We start from the raw sequence: 17,461 nt of genomic DNA on the forward strand, positions 1-17,461 counted from the left end.
AAGTCAAACCTGCTATTAAAATGTCAGATGCCGGGGTCCCCGGTCTCCCCCAGCTCTCTCCCGCTTTGGCTCGGGTGCACTTTAGGGATGCTTTGGCTCTTCTCCCGCCCGCCTGCGAGGCTCAGGGGAGGAGGGGCGCTGCCCAGCCAGCGGACAGCTCAGCATCTGCAGCCGCAGCCCGCAGCCCCAGGCGCCTGTTTTAATACCAGCCGTGCAGGAAGCCGGCTCGCGGAGGAAGTCCCCGAGTACTGGCAAGGCTGGCGTGGCCCTGCGGCCCCGGCGGGGGGAAGCTGAGCAGGGCGCCGCCATGTTTATGGGCAGTCGCCCCACTAGGGACCCGCGACCGCTTGCTGCCTGGAAAGGGAGGGATGCTGAGCCCGGTGGGAACGGTCTGGTATTTCATTCCCGGCCACTGGAGGTTTGATTTGGGAACAGCGCCCTCTCAGGGACAGCTGCGAAGACAGAGTTGACCTGCTTCACGCTCTCCCTTCTCTTAGATATAGTCTTTCCTTTAGTTGCTGAGTTCAGTTCCTTAGGATGACAGGTTCTCTATTACTTGGGAATATTTTTCTTGGGGCATGGAAAGAAGAGCCCAATATCAGCTTGCCCCAAATGACCAAAACTGTCACTACCCAAACTTTCTGCTAGGTCTAGGAAGAATTCAAAACCATTTTCATTCATTCATTCATTTGTTCATTCCGGCCAGTAAAACCAAACAAAACAAGCAGAACCTCCACAAGTATTGAACCGGTATTATGGCACAATTTTGGTGACTGTGGTTACAAACTTGATCACCAAGATGAGCACATACAGTCTCTCCCTTCCAGGAGCTCCAGCCCAGGCCGGCCTTAAAGAGGAGATAGGAGCAGAGGGCCCTGGGTGCACAGCGGGAGGAGGCATCCTTTTTGCCTGGATACTATGAGGAAGATGTCACAGAAAGAAGACTGTGAGCTGGATCTTCAATGACGAATCTACAGAGAAGAAGGAGGACATTCCAAGCTGAGTAAAGGGCACTTGCAAAGGCTGGGGAACATGGAAAAACTTGGTGTGGTGAAGGCAGAGAAAACAGTTTGCTACCTAGAGTACCGGGTTCAGGAGGGTGGAAGGGAGTGACTGAGGCCAGGCACAGAAGGCTTTGCAGAAACAGGAATCATGGAGGAGAAAAGGAGCCAATAATAATGTTACTGCAGACAACTGTTAACATTGACTGAGCACTCACCATGGGCAGGGGCCTGGGCTACGTTCCCAGCGAGTATTGTTTCATTTAACCTTCGCAGCAGCTCTATGAGGCAGATCATGTCTCCAGTGTCATGCCAAGGAGAAGGGGATGACAGCTGGCCAGGTGTAGGCAAAAAGGGGTGTATTTGTCTACAGGGAATTTAAACACAACAATAAAACCAACTCAAAGTCAATCTACTTTATATTCTCACCATTCTCATCAGCATCAGTGACAAAATATTCTCTCCTGCCAAGGCAGATGGCTCCCATATACTCCCCTCCACAGACGAGGAAGCAGAGTAGGCTAGTGGGCCAGGTGGGACTGCTAATGCTGGTAGCCGTGCAGGGGAGGGGCTGGAGAAGCAAAAGAGGCTGGAGGCCAAGAGACTGATTAGGAAACTTCAAAAATGTAGGAGTTGGGGTAATCGGGCCGGGAAAAAGTCATATTCAAGAGATTTTTTTCTTTTTTAATGACATAGAATTGACAGATCTTGGTAAGCAATAATAAGGGTAAGATGGAGTCTAGGATAATTCTGAATTTTCTACTGTAGGGGACAAGATGGTTGGAGCCACTGTTCCACCAATTAGGGGAGTCGGGAAGAGAGCAGACTTAGCATTTAAAGTCTGAAACATGTGGTCGAGGTGCCCATGGGAACTCCAAGGGGAGGAGCGTGGTGAGCTGCAGGGTTTCGAGTGGGGATTGTCAGAGGTGGGTGCTGGCTCCGATCTCCTTGGCTACAGCTCAAATCTCCTGACTCCCTACTTGAACCCCAGAGCTGATCGCCTCTTTCTGAGCTCTCTGCACCCCTGGTTGAGAAATCACTCAGATTAATATTTCACCCTTGGTGTTAAGTTAGCACTGGCATAGGAGCATAAGAGGCAACTTTCAAAATATTTAACAACTCACATGGCATGGGAATGGAGCAATCAGAACAGACGTCTGTCTTCTCAGTGAAGCAGGGCCTAAGGCCCTTTTTTGTAGAGATACAAAAGACAGTGAAGGATATTACAATAATAAAACCCACAAAAGTGTATCCAAAATATATAATTAATGCCTGTATATTAATAAGAAAAAAATTCCAACAGAAAAAAATTAGCAAAAGACACAAAAATTCCTTTTATAAAAGAGGCTACAAGCATGTCCTAAAAGTATAAGAAAAGATGTTAAACCTCATTAGTAGTGTCTGGAAGTTGGGAAGGTCTGGGTCTGTTGAGGGGGAGAGGTCAGGATTGCCAGGGTGCTGGTGGGGAAGTCAGGGGTTCCTTTGTGGAAATATTTCAATATTTTAGTAATTAGTACAGCCATGGTATTGTGTACAACTAAATGTCAGCCCTGAATATTTAACTTATCGAGTACATGTTGACACATCTAACTCTAGCTCTCAGTCGTGAAGAGTTGGGAAATCTATCTTTTAAATAAAGGAACCAAGTAATGATGCAGCATGTCTATATACTAACAATAACGAGTTACAAGAGAGAATTAAAAAAAAATAAATCATTTACAAAAAATAGAAACATAGGGATAAATCTGACAAAAGATGTACAGACCTTTAGATGAAAAGTAATACAACTTAATGGAAAAACATTAAAGAAGTTCTAAATAAGTGGGAGAGACATACCGTGTTCAGTTATGGAAAGATTTCATGTCACAAAGATGTGAATTCTTTATAGCATAATTGCCAGATTCAATAATAGATAGAATTAAAATCTGAACGGGGTTTTCCATGGAAATTAACATGGTGATTCTAAAATGTACGTAGAACAATAAATAGTCCAAGAGTAGCTAAGGTATCCCAGAAGAAGAAAGAAAAAGAGAGGAAGGTACAGGAGGATTAGAAGGAGGAGGAGGGCTTCCCTGGTGGCGCAGTGGTTGAGAGTCCGCCTGCCGATGCAGGGGGCACGGGTTCGTGCCCCGGTCCGGGAAGATCCCACACGCCGCGGAGCGGCTGGGCCCTTGAGCCATGGCCGCTGAGCCTGCGCGTCCGGAGCCTGTGCTGCACAACGGGAGAGGCCGCAACAGTGAGAGGCCCGCGTACCGCAAAAAAAAAAAAAAAAAAGAAGGAGGAGGGAGGGAGAAGGAGGAGAATAAAAGAAGACAATATCAACAGCAAGAGCAACAACTAGGCGAAGGGAACTTGCCATAGTAGAAGTCATTATCAAGTTGCAGTGGTTAAGGTGGTGAGGTTTAGCGTAGAGATAGATCAAGAGAACAGTGACCCAGTAAAATAGTCAGGACATGTGGAAACCTGATATATACAGAGGTTGTAACAGAGAATGCATATATATATTACAACAAGGTCAGGAAGAATTCCTTCAATAAGACACCAAAAGAACAAATGGCAAATGAAATACATTTGGCAATAGTAAACCTAAGTCACTGTTATTCAACTGAAGATACAAAAGATAGTGAAAAGATATTTGCAATACATAAAACCAACCAAAGAGCATCCAAAATATGTAATTAATACCTGCACATCTGTAAGAAAAAGGCAAACAGTCCAACAGAAAAAAATATATTAGCAGAAGACAGATTCCTTTTCCAAAAGAGGCTACATGACTTCTACCCTATAAACACAGGAAAAAATGTCGAACCTCATCAGTAGTTAGAGAAATGCCAAACCACAGTTAGATAGAACTTCACACCCACCAAAATGGCCAAAAAGAAAAACATTGGTTGATAACAAGTGGTGGTGAGAATGTGGTGCAATGGGAACTCTCACTAGTCACTGGTGGACGTGTAGATTGTCATAAATGCCTTAGGAAACAATTTGGCATTACCTGGCAAAGCTCAAGGTGTGTGTGTCCTCCATCTACCTTGCAGTCCCATGCCTACTTGTTATCTAGAGAGACTCTTGCCCACGTGCAGGTGCATGGGGAGATAAGTATGTTGAGGGCAGCATTGTTTGCAACAGCAAAATATTATAAACAATGAAATTTTCTTCACCAAGAAAGTGGATAAATTGTGCCATGTTCATATAACAAAATTAATTTCATATAATAATATAGTACTATACCAACGTGAAAATGAGGACACTGGATCTGATGCCAAAACACAGTGCTGGGTAAATAAAGCCCAAGGTAGGCTGTGATGCAAAGCATAATAAATACCACTTCTCTAAAGTTTTAAATTATGCAGAAAACACTCCCTGTTGTTCCTGATGCTCAGAAGTTTTTAAAAAGTAAGGGAATAGAAAACGATCTGGAAAACAATGTCCTCTGGGGACTAAGGACGGAAGTGAAGTTGGGGATGGGGACAAAGGTGGCTTCAACTATATATTCGCAGTGTTTTATTTCTTAACCTTGAATATGAGTACTTGGCTGTTTACTTATTATTCCCCCTATCCTTTATAAAAAATATCTGGTCCTTAGATACACAAAATTAGATTTTTTTTCATAATCGTGGTTCAAGACAAACTCCTTATACCTGGCTTTTTTGTTACATTTTTTTCTTTTTTTATTGAACACACTTTTAAATAATACAACGAACCCCTGGTGAACCTATCAGCCAATCCGAGAACTGGAAAAATTAGCAATAATTTGCATGTATCTATGTGTCCCTCCTTTATCCTGTGCCCCACCAGCCCCAGAGCTAGCCACTACCTGGAATTTATTCCCTTGGTTTTTAAATTAATGTTATCATTAATAATAGCATATTGTTGAGGTTTCATGCTCTGGAACTTTGTAAAAAGCATATCCTGCTACAAGTAGTCCCCTGGAACTTAATTTTTTTCCTACTCAACATTCTGTCAGCGGCATTCGCTTTCAGTTCCCGCTGGCTCCTAGCGGCCTCTCTCCTACCAGGTGCTTCTCCTAAGCCCACCACGTGGCTCCTATAGTCTGTTACCCTGAGGTTCCCAGGCAGACAACCTGCAGTAGATAGAGTCCCTGGGCCTACACATCCTTAGCGACCTCAGGAACGTGGCTTCAGTCTCCCAGCCTCAGCTCCATCGTGAGTGAGAGTTTTTTGAGAATGAATGGAGACAATGCATGTTGATTTCTCAGTGACTGCCTGGTCAGTTGACAGTGCTCAGTATACACTGTTAGCTCTTACTATAATAATCACTGTTATTGTTATTCACTATGTGGGCACTGCCCTGTGTTCTGGACATATTTAATAAGCTAGCATGTCATTGGTCAGTGAGTAACTTTTTTCAGTTCATTTGTATCTTAACTGAGGGTGGCTCATGGGCTCCAAGAAGCACAACTGCTAGTAGTGGAATGTGTGGCCTTCGCTATAGGCCCTTGAGGGTGACGCTATGAAATTGGGCTTTTTCCTTCTTTTTCTTCCCTTTCTCACTAAGACCACCAAAGTCTGGCCAGAAGTAGAGGGAGAAGAAGGTGAAAACTGCAGTGGCAACTTGGAATAGAAAAAAGCTTGAGCCCTGGCCCTAACCTGGGGAGGTTAGAGGAGTCAGGAGGACGGTTCAAGTGGTGGCCCAGGTGTCCACAACCCTAGAGCTTGGGCCCCTCCCAGCCTGGCGAGTACACCATAGTTTACTCGTTTTGTTGAGCTCCACTGAAGGGGAAGATGCATCAGCTCAGCCAGTTCCTCTTGTTGAGAACTAGATTAAGCTGTTTAACCTCTTCTTATGGCAATATTCTCATATGTGAAACCCGGTCTAAGAATGACACTGCACAATGCTGTCGTGGGGATAAATTGACACAGTGTAGGTTAAGGACCTAATACCATTTTATAATCTCTATACAAATATCTATCTATCTATAGACGTAATTACATATATGTATATATATGTGTGTGTATATATATATATACATATACACACATACATATGGCATGTAAGTTCACTTTTGTTCATTCAGTTTTCATTCATTCAAGGGGAAAGTGAACTTCTGTTCTTTCTACTTGAACTACTGTACTTTCCCCTTGAATGAATGAAAACTGAATGCATACAAAGAAAGGCAAGTCTGGAATAAAAATAAGGAGATTAGGAAATTGTACTCGGGAAATTTATAAACAGAAAAGGAGATGAAGTAACAGGCTGAGTCCAGTTGTCCAGCTGTCCCTGAACAGCCTGCCCTGTTCATACCATTACTGCCACACCTATTGATACTTAATTACTGGGACGTGCATCTGTCATACACAGCAGCTCTTGTGGGCAGAAAGAGAATCTCATCCTTAGGTTACCAGGGGTGAGCTCACCGGAAAAGTCCAATATCACAAGGAAGAAAGCCCACACTATGGGAGGCAGTGGTGGATGTCTGGTTTTATTAAAGTGTCTGCTTCTTGAGCCCCTACAGCTCAGTTTCCTCTCTGAGAACCTCATCTCCCAAAGGCAAGACATTTGTAATTACAAGATGTGAGCTATAATTAGAAAACCTTCCATCATCACCTTCATTATCAGTCTCTGCTTTCATAGCACTTGTGTTCCTAGAGGGTGGGCATTGCCCTTGTAGCATCTGGTCCTCACAGCAGTGCTGAAAGTGAAGATACGAGAGGAACGCTCACACAGAGAGGTCGAAAGCTTTGCCCCCACAGGCATCCTCTGTGGAGCTATCTATCATCCTACCTCCTTTCCCATCAATCCAAAAAAGGTGTGAGGCAGCTTTCCAAAATCTCCTGAATTCTGAAAAATAATTTAACCCTTGAGGCAGTAGATAGGAGGAGAAGGGGCAGGTGGCTGGTGCAGCAGCGATCATGTCGGGGGGAGGTGAGCTCACCCAGTGCTCCTTAGAAGTGAGCAGCTTGTGTGGCTCCGAGCTTCCTGATGAAAGCAAAACCAGAAGCAAGTTCTTGGTCCCAATCCCAGACATATCAATCTGTCCCTGTAGGCAGTACCTTGATTGCACCATCCCACTAAACAACCCCCCTTGGATAATAAAAGTAACAAAGCAGTGAAACGACAAAAGCACAGGAATCCAGAGGGACCCTGGAACAAGGACAAGTCTTGAGCATCTTTCCTAGATGGTAAATCTTGCCTGTCTCGCCACTGGGGGAGGTAGACGAAGCTTCTTGATGAGGAAGGCTGAGCTGTCATTTCTCTTGAAATCTAGCTCAGTGCTGAAGCAGGCCCCAAACTTGACTCATTAGGGAAGTGGCTCTCGATGGGCAGAGAGACTGGAAATGTGAATTGCCTGCAGTTGGCTAATGATTGTAAAGCAATAAGGCTATGACCATCACAAAATGTGTACCAGCAGAAGGAAACTGATAAAGGCAGAAGATCGGAGCAGGCATTATTTAAAAATACAAAAGCACACAACAGTGGAAGCTGAAGAAGCAGAGCCTGCTCCTGTCTTTAAAAGTCTGCTACTCAGCAGCTATGTCTCAATTTTTCTCCATTTAAAAACTGTATTTATTTTTATTTTATTTAGTTTGTATTTTGCTTCTCAATTTTGATTATAAAATTTTTTTTTTGCTTACTGAGTTTAAAATTGTTTTATAGGAAAAGTTATTGGTTTTTTTCTTTTAATTTTATTTATTTTTACTTTTGGTTGCTTTGGGTCTTCGTTGCTGCACACGGGCATACTCTAGTTATGGTGAGTGGAGGCTACTCTTGGTTGCGGTGCGTGGGCATCTCATTGCAGTGGCTTCTCTTGTGGAGCACGGGCTCTAGGCACGTTGGCTCAGCAGCTGTGGCTCGCAGGCTCTAGAGTGCAGGCTCAGTAGTTGTGGTGCACGGGCTTAGTTGCTCCGCGGAGTTGTGGTGCACGGGCTTAGTTGCTCCGCGGCATGTGGGATCTTCCCGGACCAGGGCTCGAACCCGTGTCCCCTGCATTGGCAGGCAGATTCTTAACCACTGCGCCACCAGGGAAGCCCAAAGCTGTTGGTTTTATTCTTTATGATTTCTCCCATTACTACATTAAACTTAGAGTTCTCCTGCTCAAGAATTTGAGTTTTTATTTTCTTGAAATTGTTCTCTAGTTTGAAACTTTTATATGTAACTTTAAAATTCATCATTAGCTTTTTTTTTTGGTATAAAGTTGTGGAGTGGTGATGTATTCAAAATTATTTCCAGATTCTTTACCAGTTCTCTGTTGAATAGTCTTCCATTCTCTTTTGATTTGTCAAGTCTTCTTAAAGACACATTATTATAAATTACTGAAATAGGATAACCCTATTTCAGAGTTATCCTGTTTCAGCGAGCTGTGTCTATTTTTAGTAACATGCCATTTAAATTACTGTAATCTTATGATACATCTTAATATCTGGTATGAATATTCACTCTCCCTTACTAACATGTTTTAACAATCTCTTAGTCTCACTTTCTTCTTGTTCTTGTTGTCTTCCCCCTCCTCCTCTCTCTCTCTCTCTCTTTCTCAAAATCTTCTGTTCCTTCTAATTGAAAAGTAATTATGAAGTTTGCAGGTAATTTAGTTTCCGTCTTATTTCTGTCAATATGTATTTATTTATCCTCTGCCTTTTCCCCAGTCAACATTATACCATGTGTATTTCACATATCCTGGAAAACTATTCAAATAATTAATTGGAATGAATGCTAATATCCAACTCTATGGAAATTCCTTAATTTAATTAGCCGCACTAAATAACGAACATGTAAGTCATTGGCAGAATTATTGCCAACAATAATAAAAGCTTTATTTCAGAGTTATCTATTCTGTTTCACTGAAAGATGAACACCTTTGTACATAATTCTTCATCCATGGTTTTATTTACTTAATATGTATTTTATAAATGGAACCATTGGCAACATTATTAATTCTTTTGATACTTACCACCAAATTGCTTTTCAAAAGAGGTACAACAGTTTATATCCCTATTGCAGGGATGTTAGAGTTCCTAGGGTTTTATTTTTTCCCCCAACACCGTATGTTATTATTTAAATAAATTCACCAATTTGGGAACTGGAAAATATCTCATTTTTTAAAATGAGTGTATATATTATTACAAAAAAGTTTGAAATTTTTCATTTGTTTATTAGCCATTTATATTTCTTCTGTGACTGTCTATTTTTGTTTATCCTTCATTTTTCTAAAAACATTTTGCGTTTTTCTCATTGTTTTGAAAAAGTTTCCTTGTTTTTACAATAAGGACATTAATCTTATGTCTCTGTGTTTACTCATCCAGATCAATTTTGAAGATGTTTTGTCAATTACCTTCTCCTCATCTCTCCCCTCCCCCACAAAACAAGATCATTGGGATATTTTTTTATCAGAATCTCAATAAAATTATAAATTAATTTTTGGAGAATTAACATCTTCTTAATATTTAAATTTTCAATCCAAGGAAATGATACAGCTTTCCACTTATTCTTTTACATTCGTGTAAACTTTCTGTAGTTTACAGATAGGTAAAAAAATTTCCTTTAAGATTATTCTCAGTTATTTTATATTTTTATTGTTACTATGAAAGATATTTCTATTATGATAATTTCTAACTGCTTATTGCTATATATAGGAATGCCATTACTTTAAAAAGTATTTATCTAATGTATAGTTTTTTTACTTAATACTCATTCATACAGTACTTTTTAGTTCATTCTTAGTTTTCCAGTTAAATGAGGATCAACTAGTGTTTTTCTTCTTTATTAATACTATTTAGGTTTATAATTGTATTTCATATTTTGCCAGAATTTTCAAAACAATGTTGAAATTTTAAAAAGGAGCCTTCTTTTTTTGTTCACCATGTCAGTGCTATTCTGATACCTATCTGGATTCTTCTTTCTTTCACCTCCTTGGCTTGGGAGTTGTGATCTTTTTCAGTGCTTTCTTTTTTGGGGGGGTGGGTCAGATAAAAAAGTATTCTTAGCATCTGGCATATAGCATCCTCTTAGATTTGACAGATATATGTATTTGTGTGTATATAGAATCCTACATACACAATTACATATTTGTGTTACGTGCTCTGAGTGTTTCTGAGAAGCCTGGGTGGTGCTGTGAATAGAAACTGAGACCACAGGAGGAACAGTAGGTTTGGAAAATGATATCTACTGATAGCCACAAGGATACTGAAGCTCAGTCCAGGATCTTCTCAAAGGGTTTCCTTTTGCAGGATGGGACAGAACTCACGTGTTTTAACATGTGAGACATGAGATTGAATTGACAGCAAACTCAATGTGAGTCAACACTAAGATGTAGGTGCCAAAAATAATTATAAGGTTTGAGCCACATGCACACAAGCGTAGGAGATGAGGATAATCACTGCTGCCTGGAAGCCTGTTACGTGGCTGGCGCTATGCTAGCTGCTCTCACACACATGACTTACTTTGTTTGCATGACAGTTCGAAGTGTCATGATTCTCCCAGAGAGCGGAACAGAAGCTTAGTACCCAGAACGAGGCAGAGCAGGGCACGTGCCACAGTTTTTATGAAGTGTAGGTGAACTGATTGATAAACCCAGATGTGGTCTGACATGGTATGGTTAACAGTCAGGGAGCCAGTCACTGTGTTGTATTATGGATAACTTAAGGAGCTGAAATTTTAAAAATTATAATTGGAGGACTGTTCCCTGCGAGGGCAAAAACAACCAATCTACCACTGTGCTATTACCCACTTGCAAGATTTCGGTTACCATCTGTATGCCAATAATCCTAAACACTCGTATCTCCAGTCTGAGCTTCCCTTGGGTATCCTGTAGACAGGCAGCTCACATTCAGTCCCAGGGGTGAGAGTTTCCCAAAGACCTCTTGGTAAGCACTAAATTCAATCATTACGGAATAATTTTAATTACTATTTTAACACAATTTACTGAGTGCTTATTATGGACCAGCCACTGGACTAAATGTTTTGTATTCATTACGAAATGAATAGTTGAGTTTTCCCGCTAATCTTACAAAGTATATATTATCCCTATTTTGTAGATGATAAAACTGAAATGATAAAACTGAGTCAGTAAATGGTTAGAGTTGGGTTCAAACCCCAGGTTTATTTGGCTGTAAGTGTAAATGTGACTTCCCCAAAGTCCTCCAATTCCCTTTAACTCTGTTTCAGACTTTTTCAACTCCATTCGCACCTGATTTCTTCTTTCTCTTAGATCTCCATCAGTCATGTTTGTGTGTGTCAAGAACTTTTATTTTCATATTGAGATAAAATTTATATTTAAAAATATTTATGTTTATGATTTTATATTTATTTAACAAATGTATTTAACAAAATTTAGCACTTAATATGTGATAAATACTGTCCTAACTGCTTTACCAATGTTAGCTCAATCCTCACAACAGTCCTATGAGTAGGTGTATTGGTGTCCTAGGGCTGCCATAACAAATTGCCACAAGAGAAATTTATTTTTCACAGTGTTTCTTAAAGGCAGAAGTCTGAAATCAATGTGTCCTTAATACCGTACTCACTCCAATGGCTGTAGGGGAGGATCCTTCCTGCCTGTTTCGGCTTAGGGTGGCTCCCAGCATTCCTCAGCTTGGAATGCATAGCTCCGGTCTTTGCCTACATCTTCACACACCCTTCTCCTCTGTGTCTTTCCCCTTCTCTTCTTTTGTAAGGACACTTGTCATTGGATTTAGGACCCACCCTAATCCAGAGTGATTTTATCCCAAGATGCTTAACTTCATTACACCTGCAAAGACCCTTTTTACAAATAGGATCACATTGACAGATTCTAGGTAAACGTATCTTTGGAGGAGGGTACCCATTCAACTCATCGCAGTAGATGTGACTATTGGCTTCATTTTACAGATCAGGAAAAGGAACAGAGAGGTTAAGTAACTTCCCTTAGGTCTCACAGCTAGTGAGCAGCAGAGCCATTTTCTCCTCTTACCAGCTCCCAGGGCCTTTGATCGTTCATTTCAAGGTCTCATCTGCAGGCATGAATCTCACCCAGATATCTGCAACATTTGCTGTTGGCACTCGGCCCAGCCACCTGGACTGGTTCTCATTTTATACAGGCGACCTCCAAACATGGACCTGCGTACCTAGTCAAGCTGCGGAACCCCTGGGGAAGAGTGGAATGGAAAGGAGACTGGAGTGACAGGTGAACTTCTGAGACTGGCTGGGAGGGGTGAGGACGGGGTAGGTAAAGGCTGCAAAGGAGGCTGCCTTTGGCACACAAATTCAAATGCGTGCTTTTGACATTTTCACATATGCATTATCACTTAATCATTTTTACAGATGAAAAAATGAAGGCTCAGAAAAATAAGTGGAATATTACTCCTGATAGAATGTACTACACTCTATTTATTATACATTAATAAAGAGAATTGTCGGAGGGACTGGGTCTATGTGGAAAAATGGCATCCAAAGATTTATATAAATTTTTTTTTTTTGGCTACGTTGGGTCTTCGTTCTGCGCTTGGGCTTTCTCTAGTTGCAGCGAGTGGAGGCTACTCTCCGTTGCAGCGCTTGGGCTTCTCGTTGCGGTGGATTCTCTTGTTGCGAAGCACAGGCTCTAGGCGCGCAGGCTTCCGTAGTTGTGGCATGTGGGCTCTAGAGTGCAGACTCAGTGGCGCACCGGCTTAATTGGGCATGTGGGATCTTCCCGGACCAGGGCTCGAACCCGCGTCCCCTGCATTGGCAGGCGGATTCTTAACCACTGTGCCACCAGGGAAGCCCGATTTATATAAAATTTAAAGTGTTGTAGAAATATAGCGTCATAACGTTGTTGGTAGTGGTTTGTTTAGGAAAACAAGTGCTTGTCTTTGAGAAAAATGACGGGTTAAATTAATTTTGGTAGCTGTGTGATCTTAGGCAAACTTTTTAATTTCTTTGAGCCAGATGTGTGATGAGGATTAAATAAAATGATGGGCTTTATTCCATAGTGTCTAATCTGCTGTTAGTCTCACCCAGAGCGGTTTTCATTTTAGATATTATATTTTTTAATACTAGAGATACCATTTGAGAATATCTTTCACTTTTCTCTTCATCATGTCCATAGTTCCCTTTACATCCTTGAGAACATGAAGCGCATTTATAATGGGTGTTTTAATGTCCTTATCTGCTAATTCCATCATATCTCTCTTATTTCTAGGTCTGTTTTTACGTGTGGTCATGGATCACATTTTCTTTCTTTCTTTTTTTTAAACATCTTTATTGGAGTATAATTGCTTTACAATGGTGTGTTAGTTTCTGCTTTATAACAAAGTGAATCAGCTATACATATACATGTATCCCCATATCTCTTCCCTCTTGCGTCTCCCTCCCACCCTCGCTATCCCACCCCTCTAGGTGGTCACAGAGCACCAAGCTGATCTCCCTGTGCTATGCGGCTGCTTTCCACTAGCTATTTATTTTACGTTTGGTAGTATATATATGTCCATGCCACTCTCTCACTTCGTCCCAGCTTACCCTTCCCCCTCCCCGTAACCTCAAGTCCATTCTCTACATCTGTGTCTTTATTCCTGTCCTGCCCCTAAGTTCTTCAGAACCATTTTTTTTTTTAGATTCCATATATATGTGTTAGCATATGGTATTTGTTTTTCTCTTTCTGACTTACTTCACTCTGTATGACAGACTCTAGGTCCATCCACCGAACTACAAATAACTCAATTTCGTTTCTTTTTATGGCTGAGTAATATGCCATTGTATATATGGGCCACATCTTCTTTATCCATTCATCTGTCGATGGACACTTAGGTTGCTTCCGTGTCCTGGCAATTGTAAATAGAGCTGCAGTGAACATTGTGGTACATGACTCTTATTGAATTATGGTTTTCTCAGGGTATATGCCCAGTAGTGGGATTGCTGGGTCATATGGTAGTTCTATTTTTACTTTTTTAAGGAACCTCCATACTGTTCTCCATAGTGGCTGTATCAATTTACATTCCCACCAACAGTGCAGGAGGGTTCGCTTTCCTCCACACCCTCTCCAGCATTCCTTATTTGTAGATTTTTTGATGATGGCCATTCTGACTGGTGTGAGGTGATACCTCATTGTAGTTTTGATTTGCATTTCTCTAATGATTAGTGATGCTGAACATCCTTTCTTGTGTTTGTTGGCAGTCTGTATATCTTCTTTGGAGAAATGTCTGTTTAGGTCTTCTGCCCATTTTTGGATTGGGTTGTTTGTTTTTTTGATATTGATTTGATAGTGGATCACATTTTCTGCTTCTTCATATACATGGTGATTTCTTTTTTTTTTTTTTGTGGTACTTGGGCCTCTCACTGTCGTGTCCTCTCCCGATGCGGAGCACAGACTCCGGACGCGCAGGCCCAGCTGCCATGGCTCACGGGCCCAGCTGCTCCGTGGCATGTGGGATCTTCCCGGACCGGGTCACGAACCCGTGTCCCCTGCATTGGCAGGCAGACTCTCAACCACTGTGCCACCAGGGAAGCCCATATACATAGTGATTTTTTATTCGATACTGGACATTGTAGATTTAGTTGCTTAGGGATTATTTTGATACTTTGAAGTTTTCTTTTAGGACAGTTCCAGGAAAACTTTTAGTTGGGGCCTAACTTGACCCCACTACTAAGGTGTAGACCCTTTGGGTTCTCTACTAAAGACCCCATGTATACTGTAAGGTCTTTTGACTCTGGCTGGTGGGAATTCAAATGATTTCCAGCCTGGTGTCAGCTCTGGAAATTGTTCTGTGTATAGTCCAGTCTTGTGGGATTTCATTTTATGTATGGACAGATTTTATTTTAGCCAAAGACTCAAGGGAACACCTGTGAAGTTCTCTGGAGGTCCCCTCCTCTTGGGCACTTTCCCCAGCAAATTCTAGCTGTCTTGTCTCCCTGAACTTCAGACTCTGTCTCTTCCACTCAGCAAGACTGCTGGGCTCTTTGTGGGTCCACTTCCCTGCGTCACTGTCCAGGGAATTAGTTTCAGGCAGGAGTCTAGGCAATGTTAGGGCTCACTTTATTTGTCTCCCTCCTCTTGGGGTCACAATTCTGTGCTGCCTGCTGTCTAATGTCCAAGAACAGTTGTTTCTTGTATTTTGTCCCATTTTTAGTTGTTTATAGTGGGGAAGTGGTACATGAAAGCCCTACTCCTTTGTAGCCAGAAACAGAAGTCCAAAATGATGGGCTGTGGAAAAAAACCCAATAGTAACATAGGTTCCAATGCTAGTTCTGACATTTAATAACTTTGTGACTTCAAGCAAGTGACCTAATCTCTTTTAACCTCAGTTTCCTAATCTCTAAAATGGCAATAAAAATCCCTACTTTGTAAAGTTGCTGTTAGCCTTAAATGAAATAAAATATGTCAAGAGCCTAGCCCAGAACTTGGCTCAGAGCAAGTGATGAATTAATGTCACACGTTGCTTTCATAATAGAGGATGTGAGATGTAATTGTCTGCAAGCAGTATGAAGATGAGAATAAATAGCAACACTATAGAGCATTTACTGAAGAATTTCTTGCATGTCCCTCTCAATCCTTTCCTTCCCCATGAAAACATCTCTTTTCTGTTTTCAGCTCAAGTATGTGGGAGCTACTGAGCCTCACGGAGAAGATTCTGCTGCTGAGGAAAGATGATGATGGAGAATTCTGGTATTTGACTCAGAGACTTGGGGCACATGCCCTGGCTTACATTAGGACATCCATCCAGCAAACGTTTACAGGGTGCCTCATGTATGCCAGGCATACATGAGATCAAGAGAGATCAAGAGACAAGATCTCTTATACAGAGATCAAGAAGACCCTTTAGGGGCTCATGGCCTAGCAGGGCAATCAAACAGTCACAGTCTCTGTGATGAGAGCAGAGACCCCTGGCATGGAACTCAGCGGGTGCTCAAAGCAGAGGGTGGGTGTGGCCACCGCCTGCTCTCCGACTTCTGTTTCTTGCCGACTATAAACCACCGCACCTGTGCCCTCCAGAGCAAAGCAATACTGCCCCCACCCGCCCCGAAGCCTCTCACCCCTTTTTATGAAAGGCCACCAGACACCCTGAGCTGATGCTGCTTCTGGGTGTCTGACATGAGACCCACCTGTTCCCCGTTCCTTCCACTTTTCACCCTTACTATTAACTCCCACGCTGTCCCTCCTCTCCCTGTACCCATCCTTTTCAGACTGCTGTGTCCCTTTCGCTCTTGAAGTAAGTGGTCATTGAACTCAAGAGTCCTGCAAATACTATTATTTCTGTTTACAGATAGTAAACTGAGCTGGTTCAGACAACACGCCTTGGGACACAACATTAGCCGATTGGGGCGAAGGTTTTTATTAATTGATGACGAGGAACTGATTCGTGCAATTCTTACTGAACGTGTGTAAATCAGTTGACTAGCTATGAACGCCCCAATTCCACTTTATCACCACCATCAGTGGCCCAAGAACATCGCCCTCAGGTAGCCACTGTTGGAGGCTGCTTCCAGCCACAGGGTGGGGTTTCTTGGTAGCACCACCTGCCCGAGATGGACCCTCACACTGGTCCATCCAGCCCCAGTCTCATGGGTCCAAAGCCAGCTCAGCTCTGCATGGGGGTGTGGAGGCTGGGGCCCTGGGTCCAGCAGAGGGCTGGGATGCCCATTACTTAGTTGCAGCCTCCCTTCTGGTCCTCATGACTGGATGTCATCTCTTTCATCCTCTACACAGGATGACATTGCAGGACTTTAAAGCACATTTCATGCTTCTGGTCATCTGTAAACTGAGCCCAGGCCTGCTGAATCAGGAGGTGGTCCAGAAGTGGTCGTACACCATGCTGGAGGGGAGATGGGAGAAAGGGACCACGGCTGGTGGCCCGACAAAGTCACCCCGAGGTGAGCCTGTGCACAGGAGACAGGGGCTCTTGGGTCTAAGGGGGCAGCTTCTCCAGGCAAAGGTGGGGCTGCAGACAGAGCCGCTGCCCAGGGCCCCTGGCTGAAGGTGAGGGGGCTTTGCTGGCCAAGCTGTGTGCGCTGGCCCCAGGCTATGTGAACCAGGAAGATGGGGCACCTTTGTCCTAATTTGCACCAGGGCGTAGAATTCTCAGTCAGGCTGCCTACTTCTTGGGGGTGTATCTTTCCAGAGGGTTCCCTTTCCTAATAGGCACCAGGCGGCCACAGGCGCACAGGCATAGTAGAAGGTTGGGTCACATCTTTCTGTGGTTTTAGGATAAGGTCACTGATATGCTGAAGCAACCACCCCATAACAGGCAGGATTGAAATAGTATTTATATTGTATGTATCAGGCCCACCTTACCTAGAGTTTGGTAGAGAAACAAAGTCAAGGATTCCCAGGTCATCAGGTATAGGAGATGAAAGTGTATACATTCTCCAAGTGGAGAGGTTTGGGGACTGTGTCCCTTTCTCCACAATGGGCCATCTCTTGGGTAGGAATGATTTGAAGGGGGTAAGATCTCAGCGGGGCCTGGGTGGCCCTGGCTCTGCCTTCATCTCCCCCACAGTGTCCCCCCAAAGGCTGAACCTGCACATAAGCTAAGGCTTGGTCCCCACAGCTCTGT

At 42.8% G+C, this 17,461-nt stretch overlaps 1 protein-coding gene across 1 annotated transcript in view; it reads left to right on the forward strand.

Annotated features, from left to right (window-relative positions):
* The first annotated feature begins 6,874 nt into the window (after positions 1 to 6,874).
* CAPN14 (calpain 14) overlaps positions 6,875 to 17,461 on the forward strand; it is a 49,449-nt gene continuing 38,862 nt past the window's right edge. Inside the window, exons 1-4 of the mRNA XM_089922496.1 lie at positions 6,875 to 6,887; positions 11,961 to 12,120; positions 15,499 to 15,573; positions 16,615 to 16,778. Coding sequence (XP_089778622.1) covers positions 6,875 to 6,887; positions 11,961 to 12,120; positions 15,499 to 15,573; positions 16,615 to 16,778 — 412 coding nt within the window. The remainder of the gene's footprint in view (positions 6,888 to 11,960; positions 12,121 to 15,498; positions 15,574 to 16,614; positions 16,779 to 17,461) is intronic.

The sequence above is a fragment of the Delphinapterus leucas genome, chromosome 13 (genome assembly GCF_059928025.1).
Source record: "Delphinapterus leucas isolate spDelLeu-1000000601 "Yukka" chromosome 13, BTC_Dleu_Yukka2, whole genome shotgun sequence".
NCBI lineage: Eukaryota > Metazoa > Chordata > Mammalia > Artiodactyla > Monodontidae > Delphinapterus > Delphinapterus leucas.